Source organism: Sorex fumeus, unplaced genomic scaffold (assembly GCF_029834395.1).
Source record: "Sorex fumeus unplaced genomic scaffold, SorFum_2.1 ptg000077l, whole genome shotgun sequence".
In the NCBI taxonomy this organism is placed as follows: Eukaryota; Metazoa; Chordata; class Mammalia; order Eulipotyphla; family Soricidae; genus Sorex; species Sorex fumeus.
In genome coordinates, this window is record NW_026606134.1 from 1,724,364 (window position 1) to 1,750,057 (window position 25,694).

Consider the following 25,694-nt stretch of genomic DNA (forward strand, 5'->3'; position numbering starts at 1 on the left):
TTCGGTGGTGGGGCTCACTCCTGGTGAGGCTCAGGGGACCATATGCGGAGTTGGGGATTGGAGCTGCAAACAAGCTCCCCACCTGCTGTGCTCGTTGCAGCCCCAGAAGCTGCTGCTACTATGGAGGAAAGATGGAAACAGGAGCTAGAACTGGCAGCTCGTAGAGGGAAATTAAACATTTGGGATTTTTTTAAATTTGTGCTAAGACACCATGGCTTATAGGGCTGCAGAGATAGTACAGTGGGTAGAGCGCTTCCTGCTACATGGCTGACCTGGATTCAATCCCCAGCATCCCATATGGTTTCCCCGAGCACTGCGGAGAGAAATTCTTGAGGGCAGAGCCAGGAGTAACCCCTGAGCATTGCCGGGAGTGGCACCAAAACCAACAAAAAGACACTGGTTTACAAAGTTGATTATGATAGAGTTGTTTCAGGCGCACAATGTCCCGTTTCTTTCTAGGAGATTCACAAGACTAAGGAAGGATTTGACAGCAGCTTACTGTCAGAGGGTTTTTTTTTTTCTTTTATGGACAAAAGGACAATAGTACTCTGTTTACTGAGTGTGGGAGTCAAAGAGCCTGGTAGGGCCCTGGATGCTCTGGTTTATCTACTTGGGCTGAAACTTGATAGAGGTCACTGCACTTGCAATGGCCTGCTAGCTCCTTGGCAGCCCCGACACTGGTCCTCAGAACCCTTCTCTACAGCTAGTGACCGTACCTACATCTGCATCATAGATGCGGATACTGTAGAACTGGAGAGAAGCAAATCCAGAACTGCAGATGTAGGACGCCCCCTCCCCCATCACAGTGTTCAAAATGACTGAAGCAGGAACTGCAGAGCCCAGTGCAGCCCCAGAACTGTCAGAAGCCAGAGACTTTGGGACAGGTATCACCTGCACTCTCAGTCCCAGGGGCCAGTTGGGGTTAAAGGTCACGTGAAGATGAGTAACAGGTGCCAGGCCAAAGAAGTAGTTACAGTTCATGAATGAGTAGCTTTCACTGAAGCCCCACACAACCCTTGGGCTTCCATCATCAACCAGGTATGCCATGAAGGCTGCAAGGGATTTGGGAAACGTGTATTAAAATGAGCAAGAGGGGCACTGGATAGTACAATGGGTAGGGAATTTGCCTTGGACACGGTTGACCTAGGTTGCTCTCTGGCACTGCATACGTCTCCCAAAACCTTGCCAGGAGTGTGATCCCTGAGCACAGAGCCAGAAGTAAGCCCTGAGCAGTATACTGGGTGTAGTCCTAGAAAAACAAAATTAAATAAAGTAGCAAGAAATATGAAGTGGAGCAAGGAAAGCCTCTTCAACAAATGTTTTGGGAAAATGGGTCAGTCACATGCGAAAAAGTAAACTCTAACACCGTGCACATAAGTCAAATTGAAATAGAATAAAGGCCTCAATATTAGATCTGAATCCATAAGTTGTATTGCTGAAAACAAGGGAGAACACTTCAAGACTTCGTATCTAGAGGCATCATCAATGATTCCATGCCAGTGGCCATAATCAAACCAAGAAACTTCACACCACAAAGAAATAATGACCAGAATAAAAAGACACCCCACTAACTGGAAGAAAATATTTTTTCACCAACTCATTTGGCAGAGGGTTAACATCCAAGATATGTAATGTACTGGTAGAATGTTGAAAATAAAAAATTCTTGGGCTGGAGTGGGTGCTTGCCTCGCACATGGCTGACCCAGGTTGGATCCCCAGTACCACATATGGTGCTCAGTGGAGCACCACTAGGGGTAAGCCCTGAGCACTGCCGGATGTGACCCCAAAACAAGACAAAACAAGGACACACAGATGGCTAAAAGGTATATGGGGAAAACATGCTTTTCATCACATTGTCAGGAAAACGCAATTCAAAACAATGAGGTATCATTTCACACCAGTGAAAGTGGCAGACGTCACAAAAACTGACAACCTATGTTGGTGTGAGGTGGAGGGAGGTGAGCGAGGGGGAATACACCCTCGATTCAGTGCTGATGGGAATGTTGACAGGTTCAGATTTGGGGGAACACAGTATGGCTGCATCTCTAAAAGCTAGGAAGTGACCTTCCACATGATCCAACAATTTTACGTCTTGGTGTCAATCCCAAAGAGCCCTATTCAGAAAATACTTTTGCACTCTGATATTCATTGCAGCACTATTCACAATAGCCAAAATTCGCAAACTCCCTTCCAAAAATAGGTAATGATAAAGATACTATGGTACATATACACAATGGAATAGTACTCAGCTAGCTGTAAGAAAAGGCAGAGGGGCTGGAGCGATAGCACAGCGGGTAGGGCGTTTGCCTTGCACCTGGCTGACCCAGGTTCAATTCCCAGCATCCCATATGGTCTTCTGAGCACCGCCAGGAGTAATTCCTGAGTGCAGAGCCAGGAGTAACCCCTGAGTATCACCGGGTGTGACCCCCCAAAAAAGCAATCATGCAGTTGGTTATGTGGATGGCTCTGGAAAGTGTCATGCTAAGTGAAAGTGGTCAGGAAAGGGGCAGATATAGAACGATCACCCTCCTAGAAGATATAAAGAAATATGTTGGGGAGGGGCTGGAGAGAGAGAACAGGGGTAGGGTGCGTGCCTTGCACACCTAGGGCTGCGTTCAATCCTCAGCATTCCCACATGGTACCCAGAGCACCACCAGAAGTAACTGCTGAGCGCAGAGCGAGGAGTAGCCCCCAAACATCAATGCTTGACTCCCCTCTCCCCTCCCCCCGCCCCCCAAAAAAGTATGATAAAGAAATAACAAAAGGCAACAGAAACCGAGACCTGGTCTTCAGTAGGGAGCTTATCAGCAGGGGCGCTGGAGGGAGAATGGGACAAGGGCAGAGAAAAGCAGACCTCTTGTGGAGGGTGTGGTCCTGGAATAATTTATTCATAAACCCCCATCCATATCAGTACTGTAATACAAGGTGCCCAAAATAATAAATTTTTTTAAATGCTTGTAGAATGGGCGGGTACCTACCTCCCTTCTACTAACGGGTAAACAACCGAGACCGAGAGCCTTGGCCAGTTTCCTTAACCATGAAGGGGAAAACAGGCAGCAGCCGTGGGAAGGCGCGCGCCGCACATCTTTAGCGAAATTCGATCAAAACCCTAATCCCCGTCTCAAACAAAGGAAAAAAGCCCGGAGCTGTATGCTGCGGGATGGAGGAGCGGACGACAGCGACACCCGTGCTCGGCCGGTCCCATCAGGGCTCCCGGCTCCGCCTCCGCGCGCCCCGCCCCGTCACGTGCATGCTCTGATCACGTGACCCGGCCCCGGATCCCGCGCAGGCGCGGTCCGCCCCTTCTGCCGCCTTTTCAAACATGGCGACTCCGCTGGGAGGCATGTTCTCCGGCCAGCCGCCGGGCGCCCCGCAGCCCCCGCCGGGGCTCCCTGGCCAGGCTTCCCTTCTCCACGCCGCCACAGGCGCCCCTCGCACTTCCAACAGTACGCTGGTGGACGAGCTGGAGTCTTCTTTCGAGGTAGGGCGGGCCGGGGGTCCGCGGCCTGGGATGCCCCGGCCGCCCTGCAGCGGAACTGCGCACGCGCAGTCGAGTGCCTCGGCGCGTCCGGGCCTCCGCCCCCCCTTTGATGCGGGTCTGCACGCTCGGAGCAGAGGGCGTGAGAGTCGTCCGAGGCTGGTGTCTTCCGCCAGGGTCTCTGGCGGAGATGAGGAGACGATGCCCAAGTTTTCACCCGCCTGCCCGGTCCGGCCCCGCCCTGCGCGGCTTCCCCGCATCCCTGATTGTCGTCGGGGCTCCCGAGCCACTTTGCACGGGCCCAAGTCGCAGGGGCTTGTGGAGCTCGAGGGCACGTTGCAAGATTGTCGGGCTTGGGGCTGGAGATAAAATACAGCGGGCAGGGAGGTTGTCTTGCATGCAGCCCACCTGGTTCGTTCCCCGGACCCTCATACCACCCGTGAGCACCCTCAGTAGTGACCCCTGAGCGCAGAGCCACGAGTAAGCCCTGCGCACCGCCAGGGGTGGTCCCAAAACAAACAGTCTTGCCGGGCAGAGCCTGGTATTGGGCACACTGAGGACGGAGGAAAGGTGCACATTCCGTTCTTTGCAGGAGGGAAAGGCGGGGCGTGGTAGGTAAAAGTTAAGTGCTCGGGTAGCTTCCGTGGGGGTCCACCCTGGTGAAGGACCATCAGTTCTTATTGGAGCTGTGAGGTCCAGTTCATCAGGAGTTTTCGAATACTGTAGTGGGGCGCAAATAAAGGAATATTGGGGGAATGGGGGAGCTGTGTAAGCAAAACGCGTTCCCTGGTGAGTACATTCAGACCTTTGGGAGTGACTGACTTGAAAGAGCAGGCGGGAGAGATGGGACAGACCTCAGGCACTTGCCTTGCGGGCAGCGACTCCTTCTGGTCTTGGGCAGAGCGCCCTGCTGAGCTTAGCGGTCTTCGTCTGACTCTGAGGCAGGGTCTTTGACACGGTCTTCCCTGGATGTTTTGATCACATCCCACAGGCTTGCTTTGCTTCCCTTGTGAGCCAGGACTACGTGAATGGCACCGATCAGGAAGAAATCCGAACAGGTAAGAATCCTTACCCTGTGGCTTGTGGTTTGCCTGCAAGGTTTCTAATGGTTGAGGTCACGCTTGGGGCGGGCTTTGGATTTTGGTGTTTGGGGGCCACACCCAGCAGTGCTCAGGGGTGCAGATGGGATGGCAGGGATCGAACCCAGGTCACCTCGTGCAAGGCGAGTGCCCTGGTCCACCATACTGTGGTTCCAGCCCAACTCAGAGCACTTTGATGCCACGGTCTGTCTGATTTTGATGACTGCTCTAAGAGAACTTCTGGGGCAGCTAAGATGCACAGTCTCAGCTTCCTGCTCTGTTTATTGACCTGCCGTGCAGGTGAACTGTAGCTTGATGAGCTTTATTGACTGATCCTGCAGATGGACTGTGTGGATGGGCTTTTCGAAGTCTCTTGTGATTCCCCCACAAAAGTTCTGTTTGCAGAGGTGACCAGAGCAGCTGGGTTTTGTTTTTTGGGGGGTGTCATATTTTAGGTGTTCAATTTTAAGCAGAAATGACGGTACTGATTGCTGGGTCTCTGGACTATGTTCCTGCAGAACTCATGGCTTTTGTGTTCTTTTAAGATCTCTTATTTATGGTTGCGGAGTCGGGGCAGGGGTAATAATATTGCTGTGGCCAGGATAAAGTCCCACCTTGCATCTCTGAGGTGCTGTTGTGATACTCTTGACTGTTCACTTCTGACTGTAAATGTGTGTTACTTTATTTTTTATTTTATTTATTTTATTTTATTTTTATTTATTTTTATTATTTCCTTACTTTATTATTTTTCAAGGTGTGGATCAGTGTATCCAGAAGTTCTTGGATATTGCCAGGCAGACAGAGTGTTTCTTCCTACAGAAAAGATTGCAGCTGTCTGTGCAGAAACCGGAGCAGGTCATCAAAGAGGCAAGTGCCCCGTCATTTTCTCACAGGGACTTGGAGCCATGTGTCCCTCATACCTTACATGCAGTAAGGCCTCTCAGTGTTCACTGAAGCAGAAAGTAAATGTTCTGCCCCAGGTGTCTTGAAACTCAGGGTCTCCCTGAACTCGGTGGGGTGAGATCAGGGCTTTTGCAGGTGTGACGGGGGTGCCTGGGACCCTTGCCCTGAGGAGGAAGGAACTGCCCTGCCCCGTGGGCCAGCAGTAGCACCAGTGGGAAGCACTCCCTGGAGACGATTGTTTCGGAAGCGAGTGCTCCCCTAAACTGACCTTGCATCAGAAGCATTGTTTTGATGGAGACGGTTAGCAAGTTTGAGAAGGTGAATGGCCTGATTCCTTGTGTCGGCTGGAGAGCTGCTGCAGAGGATAGAGCTCAGGCTCTGTCCTGCCAGCTTCCACCCCTGGCCCAGCAAATGGCCCTCTGAGCACAGAGCCAGGAGCAGCCCCCGAGCATTGCAGGGGTGGCACCAAAACCGTCATGTCAGATTGTTTCCTGAATTTGAATCCTTATTCAAATTAGACAGGTGTATAATCAAGACCAGGTTTTCAATTCAGGTGTATAATCAAGACCAGGTTTTTAATAAAGAGGTTTTTTTTTTTAATCTGTGAGATAGACCCTCACAGTGCCGTTCGTGATTAGGTTTCAGTCCTACAGTGCTCCAACACCCATCCCTCCACCAGGGCACATTTCCCAGCACCAGTGTCCCCAGGTTCCCTCCCATCACCCCCCACCCTGCCTCTGTGGCAGGGACTTTTCTTCTCTCTCTCTGTCTCTATCTAATAAAGAGTTTCAGTTAAACATTTTAGGATTGTGGAGATAACTTAAGTGGTAGAGAAGTGGGCAGGGCTCTGGGTTCGACCCTTGAGACCGACTTCCCAAACAGCACCAAGAGTGGCTCCTATTTTATTTTTTTTATTTTAATTCTTGACGCCTGAGAGAGAGTGCAGTGGCTAAGGCGCTTGCCTTGCACACAGCCAGCTCTGGTTCAGTCCCTGGCACTGCGTGTGTTCCCCTGAGCACGGAGCCACGCGTGAGCCGCAGTCAGCATTGCTGGTGGAATCTTAAGCAGTGGGCGTTCTGTGGGGAAAGTCGCTTTAGCTGCTCCTGTTCTGGAGCCAAGCAGCGCTGTCGCGTTAGTCTTCGCAGCCCAGTTTGTCTTTTTGGGGGGTGATTGGGGCTTGGGGGCGCTAGCACTGTGCGCGGCTTACTCTGGGCTCTGCTCTGGGACCCCTGCGGGCAGTGGGAGTGGTTTCCTCCGCCTGCCTTCCTACCAGGGAGCCCCGAGGGTGTCCCCGCACCCCTGACTCTCTGCCGTTCGCTCCCTCTGCAGGACGTGTCGGAGCTGAGGAACGAGCTGCAGCGGAAGGACGCTCTGGTGCAGAAGCACCTCGCCAAGCTGCGGCACTGGCAGCAGGTGCTGGAGGAGGTGGGCGTGCAGCAGCGGCAGCCCCCCGACGCCCCGCAGGGCTCCCTGGCCTACCTGGAGCAGGCGTCGGCCAACATCCCCGCACCCATGAAGCCGAGCTGACCCCCCTCCCCGTTCCCACACGCTCTTCTCCTGGGGTTTTGTGAATACTGTAGAAAACGGCTTTAGCGTTGGCAAACCCAGCGCGCGCATCACCCCGTATTCGTTTGTCCTATAGCCAAGTGTCGCGTTAGTTTGGGCGGGGGGTTGGGTGGGGGGGTCGTTTTTGTACGCCCTGTCACATTTCCCTGTTGCTAGTCCGTGTGTCGGCCGGTCTGAGCTGCCCTGTGAATCGGGCTGAGGAGCTGCTTGCCCGGCCCCTCTCTCAGCCCCTTTCGCGGCCCTTCTGGGCCTTTCTCGGCCGCCTGCGCGTCGGGGCGGGAACGGGTGCGTTGTCTGCCGCCCGCCCTGGAACTTCTACCTCAAGAAAGAGGAATCTAATGGTGCACGCGTCTGCGGCTCTCGGAGCCCAGGCTGAGCATCCGTTCTCCCAGCTTAGTGTAGCAGTGTCGCAGCGGGTCCTTCGCGGATGCTCCCCTCCCCGGGGGACTTCACGCTGCTGTCGTGTTCCTCTCCTTCGTCTGTCTGGCTGTGTCTAGCTCAGAAGCCGCCTTCTGCCCGGCAGCGCTGGCTCTGGGCCCGTGCATTGTGCTGGCTTGTTTGGTGTGTTGAGATTCTTGGTAACGGGGTGGGGTCCCCTCACGACAGACCTCCACAGAGCACGCGGGGGCCCAGCGCAGGGCGGGTCACCTGTCCGGCTCTCCTTGGATGAGGTCTTCCTCACTCACCATCTCGTCTCTTGGGTTTCAGCCTTATGCCCACGTGTGAGCCCCAGTGTGTTTTTGGGGGGTGCTTGCTTTGTTTGCCCCCACGGCTGACTGCCCCTCCCTGCACTCATCCACCCCTCACGTGGAGGCCACGCAACATGCAAGCCCTCTGAGCCGCCCGCCAGGACACTGGCGTCCTGTCTCTCCCGCCAGCCTTGCTTGGTTCTCCCCTGGGGTCGTGAGCTGCCTCTGCGTGGCTCACAGGCATGACTCTGGGTAGGGGGGGAGGGGCTCAGCCCTGCCCTCTCGGTAGGGTCCTAGATAGACGTCCAGGGCTGCCACGATTCCCCCTCCGCCTGGAGGGTCTGCATGTTTGTCTCTTGTCGGTAGGCATTGTTTTTGTTCGTATGCATGTGTGTATGGTATATTGTTTGTGGACAACAAATGCCATCAGATTGTGTGTTTCAAGCATTTAAAACTTTTTAGTCACACACTCTCAAGGTCCAGCCGCTTTAGATTTCTGCACTAAACTCTACATCAACTGATTTGAGATGATCTTTCAATAATCAAGGATGTCTCAACAGAAGGAACTGTGTGTGCTTTAGTGATTGTATTTTGTATGTATCATTTGTTGGCTGTTTATTAAATTCACTAATCTGTCAAATAAATAATGAATTTTTCATCTTTTTTGTAAAGTTTCCCTTTAATGACTTCGTTGCCTCATGAACTCCCCAGTAGGCCGATGTCACCAGCCCCGCTTGCTGCAAGCCTGCCTCTGCGCAGGTCTGAGGGTGGTTTTGCGGTGAGCCCTTGGTTGAGGATGCTGGGAGGGGCCGGGTGAGTGGCGCAGTCAGCCATGTTCCTGCCTTTGGGACTCTCCCCACCGTCCCGGGAGGCAGATGCTCCCGAGTCGACGGAGCACAGTGATGGAGCCAGGGCGTTTCTTGCCCCAGTGCTGGCTCGGTTTGGTTCCCGATGTTGGCCTGGTGGAGTCTTGGCACCTGCCGGCTGGGCCTCCGCAGCACTGTGGTCTGAGGCTCTGCCTCACCCCTGCATCTCACTCCTGTGCTGACGGGCACTGACTTAGCACTGCCCGTCGCTCCTGCTGCGTGCACAGTCTCAGTACCGGCCTGCACAGAGTTCTCTGAGCCCACGATAAAGGAAAGCAAACCCATTGGTGAGTATTTTCCGGGGGCAGGAGCAAAAGGTGAGTGACTACCTACAAAATGCCGACATCCGAGCTGGAGAAGGTACAGCGGGGGCGGGCACTTGCCTTGCACCCGCTGGCCCGACTTCAGTTCCCTGAGCACAGAGCCAGAAGTAAGCCCTAAGCACAGCTGGTGTGCGCCCCCCTTGAGCCCCCCCAAACCCACCAAACATCCCTGGCTTCCCTCCCCACCCCCTGCATCCTCATTGCCCTCCCTGCTGTGAATAAGATTTGTTGCGGTTCCCAGGCACAGAAGTGACTCTCAGAGCATCTGTCACCCAGGCCATGTGCCTTGCTGAGAGGCCTCCCCATTCATGATGAGTGCTCCCTGCATGCACAGTCCAACTTGCTCCACCGGAGGAACGTTTCTTTGGCTAGAGAGCATTGGCATCCCTCACCCCTTCCTTGCACTTCACATTGCGTCCTGGGGTCTGCCTCCAGGGATACTGTCCAACTGTCCACTGTTAGGGTGGCTGAGGGACTGGCCGCCCGATGGGCAGTAATCTGAGTGGTATTGGAGGCAGTCTGACAGAAGCAGATGGCCCCGGGGGGGGGGGGGGGGGGCGTCTACTGCTACCATCTGGTGCCAAGAAGTCCCTGCTGCGGCCTGGACTCCAGAACACAGAAACCAATTTCTTAACTATCTGACTTTCAGTAGAAATACTTCCAGGGTCAATAGGTAAAAGCAGAAATCCAAAACCAACATTTAATTCTTGAACCCAGCCGTAGAAAGCAAATCACTTCACAATGCTTTTTCAGCATGTCTGATTTGGGGGGGGGGGGGGTAAACTCTAAATAATAGTGGTGAATCTTTTATTGAAACAATGAATCTAATCAAAGCAGATAGAGTGTTAACTAGAATTCATCTGCCTCACAGGGACGGGGAGGGGTGGGGGGTGGGGTTTTATTGGGGTTCTTCATGGTAAAAAATAAGTATTGGTAAAGGGAAATGTGTTTGATATTTGCGTGACTGAGACATAAACCTGAAAGCTTTGTAACCTTTCCCACAGTGATTCAATAAATAAATAAATAAATAAATAAATTTAAAAAAAAAAAAAGAAGTCCCTGCTGGAGGGAAAGTTAGTGTGAAGACTGAAGCATGGGAGGTTGGGGGAATTCTGCCTCTGAACGGTCCAGTGGGCCAATGGAGGGACGGTGACACACTGCTTATCTAGCTGCCTTGCCACTGAGGGCACCTGGGGAGTCCGCACTTAGCTCCTGCAGGGAGGAAATGGGCCATTGGAGGCAGTAGATCAGAAGTGCAGGAAATGCACGCGGAAGTCTAGGGAGAAGAGCATTGCGCTTAGCAGTGGAATAAATGAGGCAGCATGGGCGGGCCCTGTCGTAGCCACTTTGGTTGCCTTGCAGACCCAGGTGACCCTGCAGGATGGCTAAGGATAAAGGCCCACCAGCTTCCGCTGTCAGTTCTGTGGTGATGTGCCCCGTCAGCTCGAGCTGTTACAGGTGCAAGTGCACCACACGCAGCCATAGATCAGGCCAGTTTGTTCTTTCCTACCCTAATTAAAACCACTTTGCAGCAAGATTCTTTCCCACTTCTGCTCCAGGAAGATCAAGCCCTTCTTTCATGGTCCAGCCAGAAGAGCTGACCGCCATCAGACTCCGTTTCTCCTTTCATTATCTTCTGTGTCCTCCAAGCCATCGCCATCATTATCTCGAGACCACTCTGCTCTCGGGGGACCGACATCATGCAGACAGAACCAAGGGGGGGGGGGGGGGACTGACTGGATCCAGTTGTATTTGTCAGTATTCTGTCTGGGGCAGGGCAACCTGCGCTGTTGGTGAAGGCACAGAAACTTCTGGATGGTAACAGGAACTTCTGGCAGTAAGCTAACAGGCGTGTTTTCCTGAGGTTTGATGTTGACGCTGTGGAGCTGTGGGTAGCAGTGACCTCGGCTGAGCTCACCCGAGCAAGAGGGAGGGTGGGAAAGGGGAAAGGGTGTTGATGGGCTCCCTGAAGCCAGGATCCAGGCAGGTCCTCATGGATGGTGGTAAATGGAACTGGATTTTTATGGCCCTGCAAAGGTCTCTCCCTAATTTACTTCAGCCAGGGGGCGGGGGTAAAGGAAGGTCAGTCTTAAGTAACCTCTGAACAAACACCAGCTTATAATGTCCAGGTCATACCCACCAGTGCCTATAGTTTCGTGATGCATGTGGTAACCCGTGGAAATGAAGGTCTCTGCACCCATTCGGGAAGGTGACCTCTAGGGTGTTGGGGAGGTAGGGAGCCTAGAGCATTTAAAAAGACAGGATTCTACCCCCACTCCCACCCCACCACTCAGGGGGAAGGAGGTCTGTTCTTCCATCTCTTCAATAAATGGCTCACTTTAAGCCCTGCTAGATGTCGGCATTTTTTTCTTGCTAATATACTCCTTTGTGCTCCTGACAAAAAAGTCTAAGGGAAGCACAAGCATCCAAGACCTGTGCGTCCCTACCCTCGCCGCCTCACGCCTTCATCCCCAAGAAGTGTGTCTGGTAGGAAAAATGGCAAGCGTGCACAGTTCCAGTAGAGTGTAGTTTTTTTTGAGGGGCGGGGAGCGGGGTTGGGGGGTGGACGCCATACCAGTGGTAGTCAGTCCCCACTCCTGCAGTGCTTGGGAGACCATATGTGGTGCTCGGAATCAAACCAGGGTCAGACGCATGCCAGTTAAGCGCCTTTGCTCCTGTACTGTCTTCCCAGCTCCAAAGTTCTAATAGAATGTAAGAATTTAATGAACTTTTTGACCCACCTACTATGAGATTTAAAACATGAAGGGGAGCTGGAGAGAGAAAGTACAGTGGATAAGGCACTTGCCTTGCACACGTCTGACCAAGGTTTGATCCCTAGCACCCCATAGAGTCCCATGGGCCTCACCAGGAGTGATCCCTGAGCACAGCTCTGAGCACAGCTAGATGTGACCCTCAAATCAAAATAAAACAGATCAAGGGTCCCAGGAAAATTGATCCCTGTGGCCAATATCCTTCTTAAAGGACAGTGGTATAAGGCTTTCTTTCCTGCAGCCTTTCTACAAACCTTGTGAGCTGGTTCCCATCTGCATACTGCTCTGTGGACCAACACTTAGAACCACTGTACTAGACAGACCAGCTTCAGGCTTGCACACCTGTGGCCTGGTAGACCAGTTGTTTCAATCTTCTACACCACTGGCCCACCACTAGCCCATGGGCCAGCATGAAGACCCCTGATATAGAGCGCAACTTGAGTTTGCTTGTCATCTGGACTTGCAGAGTGTTGGAAAAAATGTTTGAACAAAGGTAAAACCACCAATATGTAGTGGCTTTTTTTAAAAAAAAAAAACACAGGATTAAAAACAACCCTACAATTCTTAACCTTAAGAAGAAACACAAGAATGTACAAAAATGACACTGAAAAGTAATATGGTGTTACTATTTAGTAGCAAGTAATTTAGTAATGTGATTTTTTAAAAAAAATGCTCTTAGAATGACACAGAACATCTTGACCCCGCACCAGACTGTCTTCACCAGGGCAGCTTGGAGGTGGGGGCGGGTTGAGTTTCCCTCCTCACCTGGACAGAACCCTGGCAGCCAGAAACTCCAGAACCCAACAACCGCACAGCCATGCTCAAGGCCACTCTCCACAGGCTCAAATGAGCCTCACCTTTGAGGGACCTGCAGAAAAACCCAGTATGCAGAACCTGTGACTGAGATCTCCAAGCTCTCTCAGAGCTGTACTGGGCCTCCTCCCCCCAGATCCCCAGTTTTTCAGTAGCTTGGCAGTCACACCCACAAACTGCCCCTGGTGCCATATAATCTCATCAATGGCCAGGATCTAGAGACTCCAAAATAGAGCTCCTGGAGGACAGCAACATGGAACACCCTGGACCTCTCATACTCTAGCCGACTGATGTACCAAAAGTAGCACACGTTTGTTTGGGTTCAACATGCATGCTTGTAATCCCTTCTGCAAGGACTTAAATGGCTCCAGGGTGTAATACAACAATCTTCACACACTTTCCTCTTATGGTGGTAGGAAAATGCACAGTGGTGGGATTGGTGTTTGAACATTAACTGTAATGAACCATTGTGAACAACTTTATAAAAATAAAATTTAGGTTTTAAAAAAATGTTCTTCCTGGAACAGTGGTTTTTTTTTTCTTTCTTTGGGGGGAGGGGTCACACCCAGCTATGCTCAGGGGTTACTCCTGGCTCTGCACTCAGAAATTACTCCTGGCAGTGCTTGGGAGACCGTATAGGATGCTGGGATTGAACTCAGGTGGGCCACTTACAAGGCCAACGCCCCATCTGATGTACTATCGCTCTGGACCTGGGTCAGTGTGTTTTGACTAGGTAGTAAGCTTAGCTCTCCACTGTGCAAAGCAGACATGATAACTATTGCACTTTGGAATCCTTTTAGCTTTCACTTATGAATTTGTGTTATAATTGCATTCCTCTTACACTCATATTAGCAACTACTTTTGGTCTGAGGGTGATCTGACTGAATTTGATGAGGCTTCTAAACTTCATCTTCCTCTGCTGAGCAAAAGCACATCAAGACCACTTGGATTGCCCAGATTCAAGTTTTATTCAGAGAGCAAGGATTTAGATAGTGCACAGACTAGGCTGGGGGCCACTGCTGTGCCAGCACCAGAGGACAGAAGACAGATTCCGCTGGGAAAGCTGTGCTGAGATCTGTCAGATCACACAGCGGCACCAGGACCCCCGCCGGTGGGTCCGTATTGACCGAAGGCCAGCCCCAGGGGAAAACATTCCTGGCTGCAGTTTACCGAGCATCTCTACACCATGAGGCCGAAGTCCTAACCCGAGACTGGAGGGTCCCGGAGATCTTTGATGTCAAAGAACGGATCATGTCGGAGGTTTCATGAACAACCATGGAGACCTGCAGCCATTGAAAGCAAGAAGGGGTGAGGCGGGACTGATTCTCCCCAGAAAAATCCGGCAGTGTTTTCATTCTGGTTCATGCGCGATGCCCGTTTCTGTCACCTCTCCCCAGAGCCCCTTAGGAGGTAGGTGTTATTCCCTTTCAGATGGACTTCAGTCCCTTGTCCCAGGAAGTCGAATGATCCCATCCAAGTGTGCCAAGGCCTGTTACGGTCCATTGGTCGGAGTTTTGGTTTGGTTTCTTAATTGGCTTTCACAGTTCTCTCTTTTTTTCCTTCCTATTGAGGTTAGAGGTATGTATTGGAACTGTGAGCATTTACACAGAAATGACTTTTCACGTGGAGATGGCTGAGATCCTAACATCAGATGACGCACCTTTAAGGTAGGTGATGGAAGTCACAAAGTTTGATATTCCACAAAGCAGAAGGCAATCTTACACTAGACATGACATGTGGCTCCTGGGCCACGCTATGACCTTGTTCTACGGGGACTTTCTGACGCCACTGTTGGGTTTCTCTTCATGTCAAAGACTCATTCTCTTTAATGAGGTGGTGCCACAAAGAAAGGAAAGGGTTGGGCATATAAATACCGACTTTTTTTGGATGCCACATATCAACAAGCAAGTTATTTGGCATTTCAGTCCATTCAGCTTCAGATCATTGGATGTTTTAAAGGAAATGTTCTTCAGTGTCTTCTTTATGCCATATCCCAAGGGTGTATTTAGAAAGAAAAATATTTGGTGAACCATTCCTGGTGGGCTGAGCCCTGCTTCTGCTGTGCTTCTTTGGACTGGCCTGCTTCACCTTCTTGTGCCCTTAAAAAAATTAAAAAGTGTTTTTTGTTTATTTGTTTATTTTAAAGCTGATTGTGAAAATATCCAATAACCAGTGTGACCCCCACCATCCTTTCAGGGAAAACTAACTGCTTCTTTTCTCCTTGCTGGGGGCTGGAGCGATAGCAGAGCAGGTAGGGTGTTTGCCTTGCATGTGCTGATGCGGGTTCGATCCCCAGAACCCTCTGTGGTTCCCCAAGCCCTGTGAGTAATGACCCCAGAGCAGAGAGCCAGAAGGAAACTCTGAGCACCGCTGCGTGTGGCCTGAGCAGTGCCAGGTGTGGCCCTAAAATAATCAAAGTTAAAACAATTGCAAGCTGACACAGTGAACTAACCTTCCTACTAAGCCTGGAAGCAAACGGACTGCCAGCCACTACGGCAAGTGCATCTCTGGACTGGCTCCTGTAGGCTCATATCAGTCTGATGGGACCGACGATCATCTTCGTCTTATTTTTATTGGGGGGCATTGGGCCACACCTGCCCGTGCTCAGGGCGTCCCTCTGGCTCTGCGCTTAGGATCACCCCCGGTGGGGCTCAGGGGACCATCTGGAGTGCTGGGGATGGAGCCTGGTGGACCACTTGTGAGGACATCCCTCCCCGTGCCCACACAGGGCTTGTTTGGCTGCACATACTCTGCTCACAGGCTAGGAAGGGACTGGACTTCCCCCCATCTGGGGTGGCAGGGGGCAGGGGTTGGGGCCCTGCAGCTTGTAGCCCTACCTGGTGGCAGCTTTCACGTCCGGAGACTGGGTGGCTTTGTAGGGGCGGCCACCGCTGGGGCTCGGGTCCAGGCTGGGGGACTTGGTCAGGGGAGGAGCACTGATCCTGGAGCTCAGGTCGCCGCTCAGAAAGTTCTTGGCGTAGGAGGCCAGGTTTGGCACGCTCACCACTCGGCTGGGCACCTCCTCCAGCTTCTTTTTCTGCTTGCCGGAAGAGAAATGTCTGTCAGGTCACTGCTGAAAACACAGCAGGCAAGCCCTGCCCAGCAGAGCCCGGAGAGCATGGCAGTGACTCCTTTAGAAGTGCTCACGTTCACTTCTGTTTTGTTTAGGTTTGGGGGTCACATCACACCTGGTGGTGCTCAAGGCTTCCTCCTGGCTCTGCTCTCAGGGATCACACCCGGCGGGGCTCGGGGGAAAGAAGGGGGTGCCAGGGATGGGGCCTGGCTTGGTTGTGAGCCGCACTCTCACTCTGGCAGAAGGACGTTCATTTGTAAAGCTCGCTTCCCTCTAACCCCTGTGCATTTTGGAAGACACGTAAGTGTAGCAGAACTGATCCACACAATTGATTGGGGAAGGGGGCAGGTAGGAGGAAGGGTCTTGGGTTTTCGGGAGAGGAGAGGTACACTCGTGGTGGGTGTGGCCTGGAATTATGTGCACAGGAAACCATTATTAATAGCGTTGTAAACCACAGAATCTCCATTTTTTAAGTTTTCCCCAAAAATAATAATAAAGGGAGCCGGAACAATAGTCCAGTGGGTAGAGCTCTTGCCTTGCATGCGGCCAACCCAGGTTTAATCCCTGGCACCCCATCTGGTCCCCTCCAAGCACCACCAGAAGTGGTTCTTGAGTGCAGAGCCAGGAGTAAGCCCTGAACATCACTGGGTGTGGCTCAAAGTCTGAAAGTAATTATAATCATCATAATAAATAATAATAATAAAGAAATCTTCTAAAGAGCCAACCCCCAAAACAAAATTCACATCAGTGCACAATCTCATTCAGAGATTTTTTTGGACCAATGTGTTTTATCAATTCAGATATTATAATTTGGGCATTCCATAAATATTTAAAACCAGATACTATGTTTGAAATCTTCAGATTTTTGTTAGTTGGTTTTGGGGCCACATCAGTCGGTGCTCGGGGCTTACTCCTGACTCCACCCCAAGGGATCAACCCTGTGGGGCTCAGACACTGTATAATGCTGGGGATCGAACCTGATTCAGCTGCATACAGATGAGCGCCCCACTTTCTTCATACTTTATTTATTTATTTGCTTTTGGGCTGGAGCGATAGCACAGAGGCAGGGCGTTTGCCTTGCACGCAGCCAACATGGCCGACCCGAGTTTGATTCCTCCGCCCTCTCGGAGAGCCCGGCAAGCTACCGAGAGTATCTCTCCCGCACGGCAGAGCCTGGCAAGCTCCCCGTGACATATTCGATATGCCAAACACAGTCACAACAAAGTCTCCAATGGAGACGTTACTGAGCCCGCTCGAGCAAATCGATGAACAATGGGAGGACAGTGACAGTGACAGTGATTTATTAGCTTTTATGTGCATCACCCAGTGATGCACAGGGGTTACTGGGTTCCTCCTGGTTTTGCACTCAGGAATTACTCCTGGTGGTGCTCGAGGGACCATATGGGATGCTGGGAATGGAACCCAGGTTGGCTGCGTGCAAGGCAAATGCCCTACCTGCTGTGCTATCGCTCCAGCCCCCACTTTCTTCATATTTTATTTTATTATTATTTTTTTTATTAGTGAAACACCTTGAGGTACAGTTGTAGATTTACACATTTTTGTTCCTGGGTTTCAATTATACAATGATCAAATGCCCATCCCTCCACCAGTGCCCATTCTCCACCACCACTGATCCCAATATCCCTCCCAGCCCCCATCCCCCCCATCCACCCCCCCTCTGTGGCAAGGCATTCCCTTTTGTTCTCACTCTCCTTTTGGGTGTTGTGGTTTGCAAAAGAGGCATTGAGTGGCAATCACGTTTGGTCTATAACCTACTTTCAGCATGCTTCTCCCATCCTGGGAGGATCCTCCCAACACCCTTTATTTGGTGCTCCCTTCTCTATCTGAGCTCCCTTTTCCCCTAGCATGTGTGGTTGGCCTCCAAGCCATGGAGCAAAATTCCTGGTACTAATCTCGGCCACTCTTGGGTATTAGTCTTCTATTTTGTTACTTTATGTTCCCCAGATGAATGCAATCTTTCTATGTCTGTCCCTCTTTCTGACTCATTTCGCTTAGCATGATACTTTCCATGTAGTATCACTTTATGTAAATTTCATGACTTCACTTTTCTAACAGCTACATAGTACTCCATTAGATGTACCAAAGTTTCTTTAGCCATCTCTTCATATTTTAGAGAACCATACACCACCCCAGCAGGGTCTGGAGACCCCTTTTCCTAAAATGTGTTAATATTACAAGAAATCAATCTTGTCACACTAAGAGGGAGACGTAAAAACTATAAATGAGCTCACATCCATTGCGGATGGGCTTATTGTTCTATGAACCGTAAGGCTTCGGCTTGTGGCAGAGCTTTCAGGATGCTGGTTTGGTTTGGGACCACATCCAGCAGTGCTCAGAGGCTCCTCCCTGCAGTGCTCCAGGGGCCACGTGCTGCCGAGGACGGACCCCGGCCTCCTCCCTCCGTGCAATGCCTTCGCACTCTCCAGCCCTGCGCAGACTGGACGTGCTGGAGAGAGATGTGAGCATGAATCTTCTCACTGGTGGCGATGTGGGCGTGTAACGCTGGCTCGCAAACGGCGAACCCAGGTGAGGAAAATCAGTGGAGGTAAGCCGGTTTCTGCCGTTACGGTTTGCAGAAAGTCCTCCATCCCGAAACGGTGCACACAACCCACCTAATCAGAATCCAAGACTCCTCCGTCTCCCGCGGGGAGGAGGGTGGCGGGAAGCAGGAGCAGAGCCTTACCTTCATGGAAGGAGTGAGGTAGCCCGGGTGAGGGTTGAAGGAGAAGGAGCGGTTGCGGTGGGCCATGGCACTGGGGAAGGCGGCGTAGTGGAACCTCCGCTCCTCCTGGGAAAGCAGGAGAGTCTGTGTGACCAGGGGGGCGTCTGAGGGAGGGGGTCTCAGGAAGCAAGGTGCAGGGGTTGAGGTGGTGGGCGCCCTGCATTCACTTGTAAGGGAAGCAGGTGCAGAGAGCTCGGCCACCGCCAAGAGGCTCCTGCAAAAAGTTACTCGTGGCCAAGGAACCCAAAGCCAGGTGCATAGCTGCCTGCCCCCTCCCCTGCCCTCTCCTTTCGTTTTGTGTGACTTCTTTGCTGCTGCTGGTGGGTCACAGCCGGCAGTGCTCAGGGCTTACTCCTGGCTATGCTCAGGGCACCACCATACGTGGTGCCAGGGATAGAACCAGGGTGGGCTACGCACAAGGCACGTGCCTCCAACCCTGGACTGTCTCCACAGTGTTGCTTTGCTAGGGATTTCCTATTTGGCCCACTCCCAGCACTGCTCAGGGATGACTCCTGCCCTGTGCTCCGGAGTGAGCCTGGCAGTGCGTGGTGCTGGGGATTTGAACCAGGGTCCAGTCCAGCCGCATGCAGGGCAAATGCCTTAACACCTGTACTATCTCTCCAGTCCTGCTGTGCTTGTTTGTTTGTTTGTTTGTTGATGATTGGAGCTTCTTCCTGGCTCTGGACTCAGGGACCACTCCTGGACTCAGGGGACCAGATGTGACACCAGCCATAGAACCAGAATCCGTCAAGGCAAATCGGACCCCTGGACTATCTCCCCAGCCCCAATGTGTCTGTCTAAGAGATAATTACCTATTTACAAACATTTATGGGCAGCACCGTCAGACCCTTGCCACACTTGGCAAAGAAGAAGTTCCTTACGAATGCCATGTGGGGTTCAGTCGATGATCAATGTCCTGATTGTCTTGTTGATAAAACTAACATAAAACTGGTTGGAGAGTTGGGGTGGGACCTAGAGTGTGTGTGTGTGTGTGTGTGTGTGTGTGTGTGTGTGTAGTTTATATATGTATGTGCATATCTACCTCCACTACCCAGCCGTTGCCACACTTCAGGACGCTTTACGGACCCGCGCGGCTGCAAAGCGGCCGCGCGACACATCATAAGACACTAAATACCCATCTTCAGGAATTGTTGTACCATATTTGATAGGGTTGAAATATGGTAACACCTACAAGGGTGATTAGAGGTCACCCCAAAAGCCTCTGTCCCTCTTGGAAAGACTGGCAAGCTACTGAGAGTATTCCGCCCGCACGAAAGAGCCTGGCAAGCTATCCGTTGTGTATTTGATATGCCAAAACCAGTAACTACAACTGGTCTCATTCACCTGACCCTGAAGGCTTCACCGACATGGCAGCACTGAGAAGGATGAGAAAGGAGAGGCCGACAAAATCTCAAGGCCGACCTAGGCTGCCACAACGAAGGAAGACAAAAATGATCGTCTGTACTTTCAATGCATGTATGCTAGCATCAGATGCATCCATGGAGGACCTGATGGTACAAGCGCGAATGATCAAGTACGACATCATTGGTCTGACCGAAACAAGAAGGCACAAATCTCACCATGCCGTTTTCGACACTGGAGAAGAATTGTTCCTCAGAACATGCGATAAAAGAGGTGTCGGAGGTGTCGGTGTCCTTGTCAACACAAACTTGGCCAAGAGCATTGATTCATTCGAATGCCTAACAACCCGAATCGGACGTTTACATTTGAATAGATGTGGCTCACTGCCTGCAGTTTCTATCTTCGTTGTCTACGCACCAACATCTCATTATGATGAAAGAGAAATCGAGAAGTTCTACATGGAGCTGGAGAAGTTCTATAAAGAAGACCACACCTTCTACAAGATCATTGTGGGTGATTTTAATGCCAAGATAGGACCGAGAAGATCAGCTGAAGAACTTCACATCGGGACCCATGGCCTAGAATGGAACGAACAGGGTGAGAGACTGTCTGAGTTCATCATGTCGACCAAGACCATCCATGGTAACTCACAGTTCCAGAAGGCAGAATCTAAACGTTGGACATGGGAGTCTCCCGGTGGACAATTCCACAACGAAATAGACCACATCATATTCAATCGACGGTTTTGCCTAACCGATGTCGCTGTTGCCCCAAAATTTCGAACGGGATCAGACCACCGTCTCCTTCATGCAAAATTCTACTTCACAGAGCGGGGAGAAAGGGCTGCAAAGTTCAAAAAGAGAACTCCCAGAATGACCACCAACTGGGAACTCTTTGGCACTATTGCGGCAACATGGGAAGATACCATTGTTGACAACATTGACGAGGAATACGATCGACTGGTTCAGCACCTCCATGAATGTGCGAGGAACGCCAAGAGAGAGATAGCCACAAAAAAAACGCCTGTCTTCGAAAACTCTTGAGCTAATTCGCCAGCGTGGTTTGGCGCATGCCTTAGGCCACCGCAAGCTAATGTCCGAGCTCGCAAAGCAGTGCAGAGATGCGATCAAGGAAGACCTCAAAGAGAGAAGAGCAGAAGTACTGGTAGATGCGGCAGAAGTTGGGAAAAGTATTCGTTACGCCCGCCTGTCCTTCGCCAACTACAAGACCAAGATGACTGCCCTCCGACGTCCTGATGGATCCATCACATCCTCCAGAACGGCAATGGAGAAGATTATCCATGACTTCTACTCAAATCTCTTCGATAGCCATGTCCACTTGCCGACATACCAAATTCCACAGGATGGATATGTCGTTCCCAACATTCTCCCTTCCGAAATCCGACACGCCATTTCGTCGGTAAAGAAACAAACAGCACCCGGCCCAGACAAGGTCAGACCTGAACACCTGAAGAACCTGCCGTCAGTACTCATCAATACACTGGCTCGGCTCTTCACTCGCTACCTGTCTGAATGCAAGGTTCCGTCCCAATGGAAAACCAGCAGGACCGTACTACTGTTCAAGAAGGAAGACATCCATGACATTGGCAACTATCGTCCGATCTGCCTATTGTCTGTCATCTACAAGTTGTTCACTCGAGTCATCCTAAATAGGAGTGGCAGAACACTAGATGAAGGACAACCATGCGAGCAAGCCGGGTTCCGCAAAGGATTCAGCACCATCGACCATATCCACACAATAACCAAGCTCATTGAGGTTTCTCGGGAGTTCAAGATGCCGCTCTGTTTAACGTTCATTGATTTAAAGAAGGCCTTAGATTCTGTTGAGACGGAAGCGGTCATTGAAGCCCTAGCCAATCAGGGCATTCAAGCCCAATACATCAGGATCCTCCGTGAGCTGTATTGCGGATTCACTACCAGGATCTCACCATTCTACAAAGAAGTGATCGTTGATGTCAGGAGAGGGGTGCGGCAGGGTGATACCATTTCACCGAAACTCTTCAGTGCCACCCTTGAGAACATCATGCGACGACTGGAATGGGAAGGAATGGGAGTGAAGATAGATGGTCGGCAATTACACCACCTCCGCTTTGCTGATGACATTGTTTTAATAACACCAAACATCAGCCAAGTGGCACAAATGCTGGCCGACTTTGACCGTGAGTGTGGAAAGGTCGGACTACAGCTGAATCTTACGAAGACAATGTTTATGAGAAACAGTCTCGTTCCTGATGCCCCATTCGCTCTCAACGGAATGACCGTCTCCGAATGCAACAGCTGTGTGTACCTAGGTCGAGAAGTCAACATGACAAACGACCTGGCACCCGAGCTGCGCAGGAGGAAGAGAGCGGCTTGGAACGCCTTCAAGAACGTCGAAGAAATAGCTAAGAGGACGAAGAACCTCCGGCTCCGGGCACATCTCTTTGATTCCACTGTTCTTCCTGCATTAACATATGCCTCAGAGACCTGGGCCCTACGCAAACAAGATGAGAACACTATTCAGGTCTCCCAAAGAAGAATAGAAAGAGCTATGCTTGGAATATCACGTTTCACTCAAATGAGAGAAAGAATCCGGAGTTCTGACATCCGTCGACGATCAAGAATCAGGGACGCTGTCTCATGTGCCAAGGTGTCGAAAATCAGATGGGCTGGTCACGTAATGAGATTTAAAGACGACCACTGGACTAGAGCTGTTACTGACTGGATTCCACGGGATGTCAAAAGACCGTGTGGCCGCCCACCTACCAGATGGTCAGACTTCTTCGTCAAGACCATGAACGATCGGTTTGAGGCTCTTCATGTTCCCAGAGCGAACAGATGCCATTGGGCTACACTAGCATGCGACAGGGATAAATGGAGACGTTACTGGCGCCCGCTCGAGCAAATCGACGACTAATGGGAAGTTAAGTGATTAAGTGATATGTGTGTGTGTTTATGTATACGTGCGTATGGTTTGTATGTGTGTATACATGTGTATATGTGTTTATGTATGTGTGTATGGTTCATATGTATGTATACATGTGTGCATATGTGTGTATGTGTTTATATACTTGTGTACATGTATGAGTCTGTGTGTGGGGGTGGAAGGAGGTGAGGACGTTTTTGCTTCCATTTTCCTGTGAGAACCATTTCCTATTGAGAATAGATTGTTTTATACAATAGACAAAAATAACCAGAGTGGGGGTTGAGGAGAGAGTATAGAGGTCCAAGGTGCCCGTTCACCTTGCATGTGGCTGCCCGGAATTTGATCCCTGACGCCACATATGGTTCCCTGAGCCCCCTGAGGAGTGACCCCTGAGCACAGAGCCAGGAATAAGCCCTGAGCATCACGGAGTGTGACTTCATTTCATTTCATTTCATCATCCTGTTATTCGTCGATTGCCTTGAGCAGGCCCCAGTAACGTCTCCTTCATCCTAGCCCTGAGATTATATTCAAGGCTCTTTAGGAGAATGAGACCCATCGTTGTTACTGGTATTTGGCATATTGGGTATGCCAAGGGGAGTTTGCCAGACTCTGCCGTGTGGGCAGGCTATATTCGGTAGCCTGCCAGTTTGTCCAAAGTAGGAGTGAGATAATAAGATGTCATGCAGATGGTGAACTATGCCTGGGCATGGCGAAGCCAGAGGAAACTCTGGTGGAGGTCCGTAGCGGTCCTGACGTGCAAATCGGTCGTCCGACCTGGGTATAGGGGCGAGTGTGACTTAAAAACCAAAAAACCCAAAAGCAAAGCCAACCGACTGCCGAATTTTTAAGGGTGACCTTGTGGATGGGGATTAACGTGAGTGGCTTTACTTTTATTTAGTTTTATTTTATTTTACTTATCGCACCCGGGTCAGCCTCGCCCGCTGGACTCTCTCTCCGGCCCCCGGTTATGATCTGGGGACTCTGGGAAAGCGAAGGTAAAGCCACGCGGAAAACCACAGCATCGCGTTTTCGAATCCCGGGCGGTGCGGAGCGGGGGTGCGGGGCGCGGGGCGGCCGGCCGGGGCGCGAGCGGGGGGCGGGGCCTCACCGTGAGCTGCCGGATGAAGTCCTCCCTCTCCTTCAGGCGGGTCTGCAGGCGGCCGATGAGCTGCAGGTCCTCGGGCCTCGACGCCCCCTTGGCGGGCTTCTCCGCGGCGTCTTTCCGCCTGTCCGAGGAGGCTCGCGTGAGCGCCCCCTGCAGTCACTCCGCCGTCAGCGCAGGGCGCCCCGGGCCCACTAAGGCCCGCGTGCCTCTGGCGCCCTCTGCTGCTCACCGCGGGGCGCGGCGGGCGTGTGCGTCGCGGCCCTACAGCGCTGGGGGCGGGGAAGGGGGTCCGGTGCGGGGGCGGGATCTGCCTCCTGGTGGGTGGTGGAGCCAGGGGAGGGTTCGAGTTCCTGCCGTGGTTGGTGAGAGGCCAGGGCTTTGGAGTGAGGTGGCTTGGGACTTAGTAAAAGCGCTTCCTTTTTCCTAGCTATGTCACCGTGGGCCTGGACTGTCCCCTAGGATGTTGAGGGGTGGACAGCAGGGAGGGCATTTACCTTGCACGCGGCCCACCCAGGTTCAGTCCTTGGCCTCCCCAGCGCCGCCAGGAGGAATTCCTCAGTGCAGAGCTAGGAGGAACCCCTGAGCTTTGCCAGGTGTGACCCCCCCCCCCAAACAAATAATAATAGTACTAAATAAAATAGAATACAACAAGGTGGGCATGCAAATGGGCACCCAGGGGCCAGCACACAGGAAGCCGGTAGGGCGCTTGCGTTGCACCCCACGAGCGATTCCCAGCATCTCCTCTGGTCCCCCCAGCACCGCCAGGACTGAGCACTGAGCACAGCCCCAGGAGTAAGCCCTGAGAATCCCTGAGTGTGGCCCTCCCGAAATCCAAAGTGAATCAGCGAAACGGCCCCACTGCACCCAGGCGGGGAAGGAGTCGCTGTAACAGTCAGCACTCAGTGTGTGGCAAGCGTCCCTGACATGGGTGCATTGGGCTCATTTCCTTTGCGCACAGGGCAGGAACCGCTGCTCAAGCCAAGGCCAGACTCAGAGGTGCATTTCTTGATGCTGCACCTAGTGGCAGAAGAACCATCAGAACCTGCACAGAGGCAATCCCTTCCCCGTCCCCTGGATCTAGGCAAGCCTTTTCCCTCCCCCTTGCAGCGACCCTGAGCCCCCAATCTCCTCTCTGAGCAGCCTGAAGTGAGTCCACTAAAAGGGATTCCAGACCCCATGGGACACAGACAGGTGATGCCCATTGCAGAGGCTTCCCAGGGCACCCCGAACACAGCTCATCCCTTCCCGTTCATCCAGGGCAGGGCCCCTCCTTTCTTTCCCACTCACCCACCCCGCTCACCTCTTCCCACACATTCTCTCATTCACTCAGGCCTCTGGAGCCCTCCTGCCACGGACCCCAGGTCCTTTGCACTTGCTCTTCCTCCACAGGCCCTCTCAGCCTTCCCTCCCTGTGCTCAAACCTTGTGTCCTTGGAGCAGCTGTCCTTGCCCACCCTGGCCATCCCCTAGACATCGATCCCCTTTCCTCCCCATGTGCTTACTACCAGCTATCAAGTGAAGTGGTAATTGGGTTGTTCTGTCCTCTGCCTCCAGGAGTCCCCAGCTAGAACATGTGGGCTGCCTGGGAACAGTCTGGTTTGTTCCTGTCCTAACACTGAAGCCTGAAACCCTGGCGGAGGGGGGGACACGGTAGGCCCTTAGGGGATTTTTGGTGAATGAATAAAGCAACTACTGTGTGCCTGGCAGACTCTCTTTCTTCATTTACCAGTGGAGACAGCAGTCTTCACCTTGCAGGACTATTGCGCAGACATGACTGGTATTCACAGAAGGCAGATGCTCATTGAAAAAGCTGCTCCAAGGGGCTGGAGCCATATTACAGCAGGTAAGGCGTTTGCCTTGCATGTGGCCGACCCGGGTTCAGTCTCTGGCATCCCATATGGTCCCCAAGCACTAACAGGAGTAATTCCTGAGTGCAGAGGCAGGAGGAACCACTGAGCACTCCAGGTGTGACCCCTCAAAAATTTCAGCCCTGTAAGAG

General features: G+C 51.9%; 2 protein-coding genes across 2 annotated transcripts in view; one reads left to right on the forward strand and one right to left on the reverse strand.

The window, feature by feature from the left end:
* The first annotated feature begins 3,288 nt into the window (after nucleotides 1-3,288).
* On the forward strand, nucleotides 3,289-8,378 carry MED28 (mediator complex subunit 28). The gene is made up of 4 exons (XM_056130355.1): nucleotides 3,289-3,481; nucleotides 4,470-4,536; nucleotides 5,312-5,424; nucleotides 6,790-8,378. The coding sequence occupies exons 1-4, from the start codon at nucleotides 3,323-3,325 to the stop codon at nucleotides 6,985-6,987; spliced, it is 537 nt and encodes a 178-aa protein (XP_055986330.1). The 5' UTR covers nucleotides 3,289-3,322; the 3' UTR covers nucleotides 6,988-8,378.
* A 6,075-nt stretch (nucleotides 8,379-14,453) lies between these two features.
* FAM184B (family with sequence similarity 184 member B) overlaps nucleotides 14,454-25,694 on the reverse strand; it is a 103,345-nt gene continuing 92,104 nt past the window's right edge. The window contains exons 14-17 of the mRNA XM_056130370.1: nucleotides 23,700-23,817; nucleotides 18,266-18,370; nucleotides 15,326-15,525; nucleotides 14,454-14,587 (exon numbers count right to left, since the gene is read on the reverse strand). Coding sequence (XP_055986345.1) covers nucleotides 14,494-14,587; nucleotides 15,326-15,525; nucleotides 18,266-18,370; nucleotides 23,700-23,817 — 517 coding nt within the window. The 3' untranslated portion in view covers nucleotides 14,454-14,493. The remainder of the gene's footprint in view (nucleotides 14,588-15,325; nucleotides 15,526-18,265; nucleotides 18,371-23,699; nucleotides 23,818-25,694) is intronic.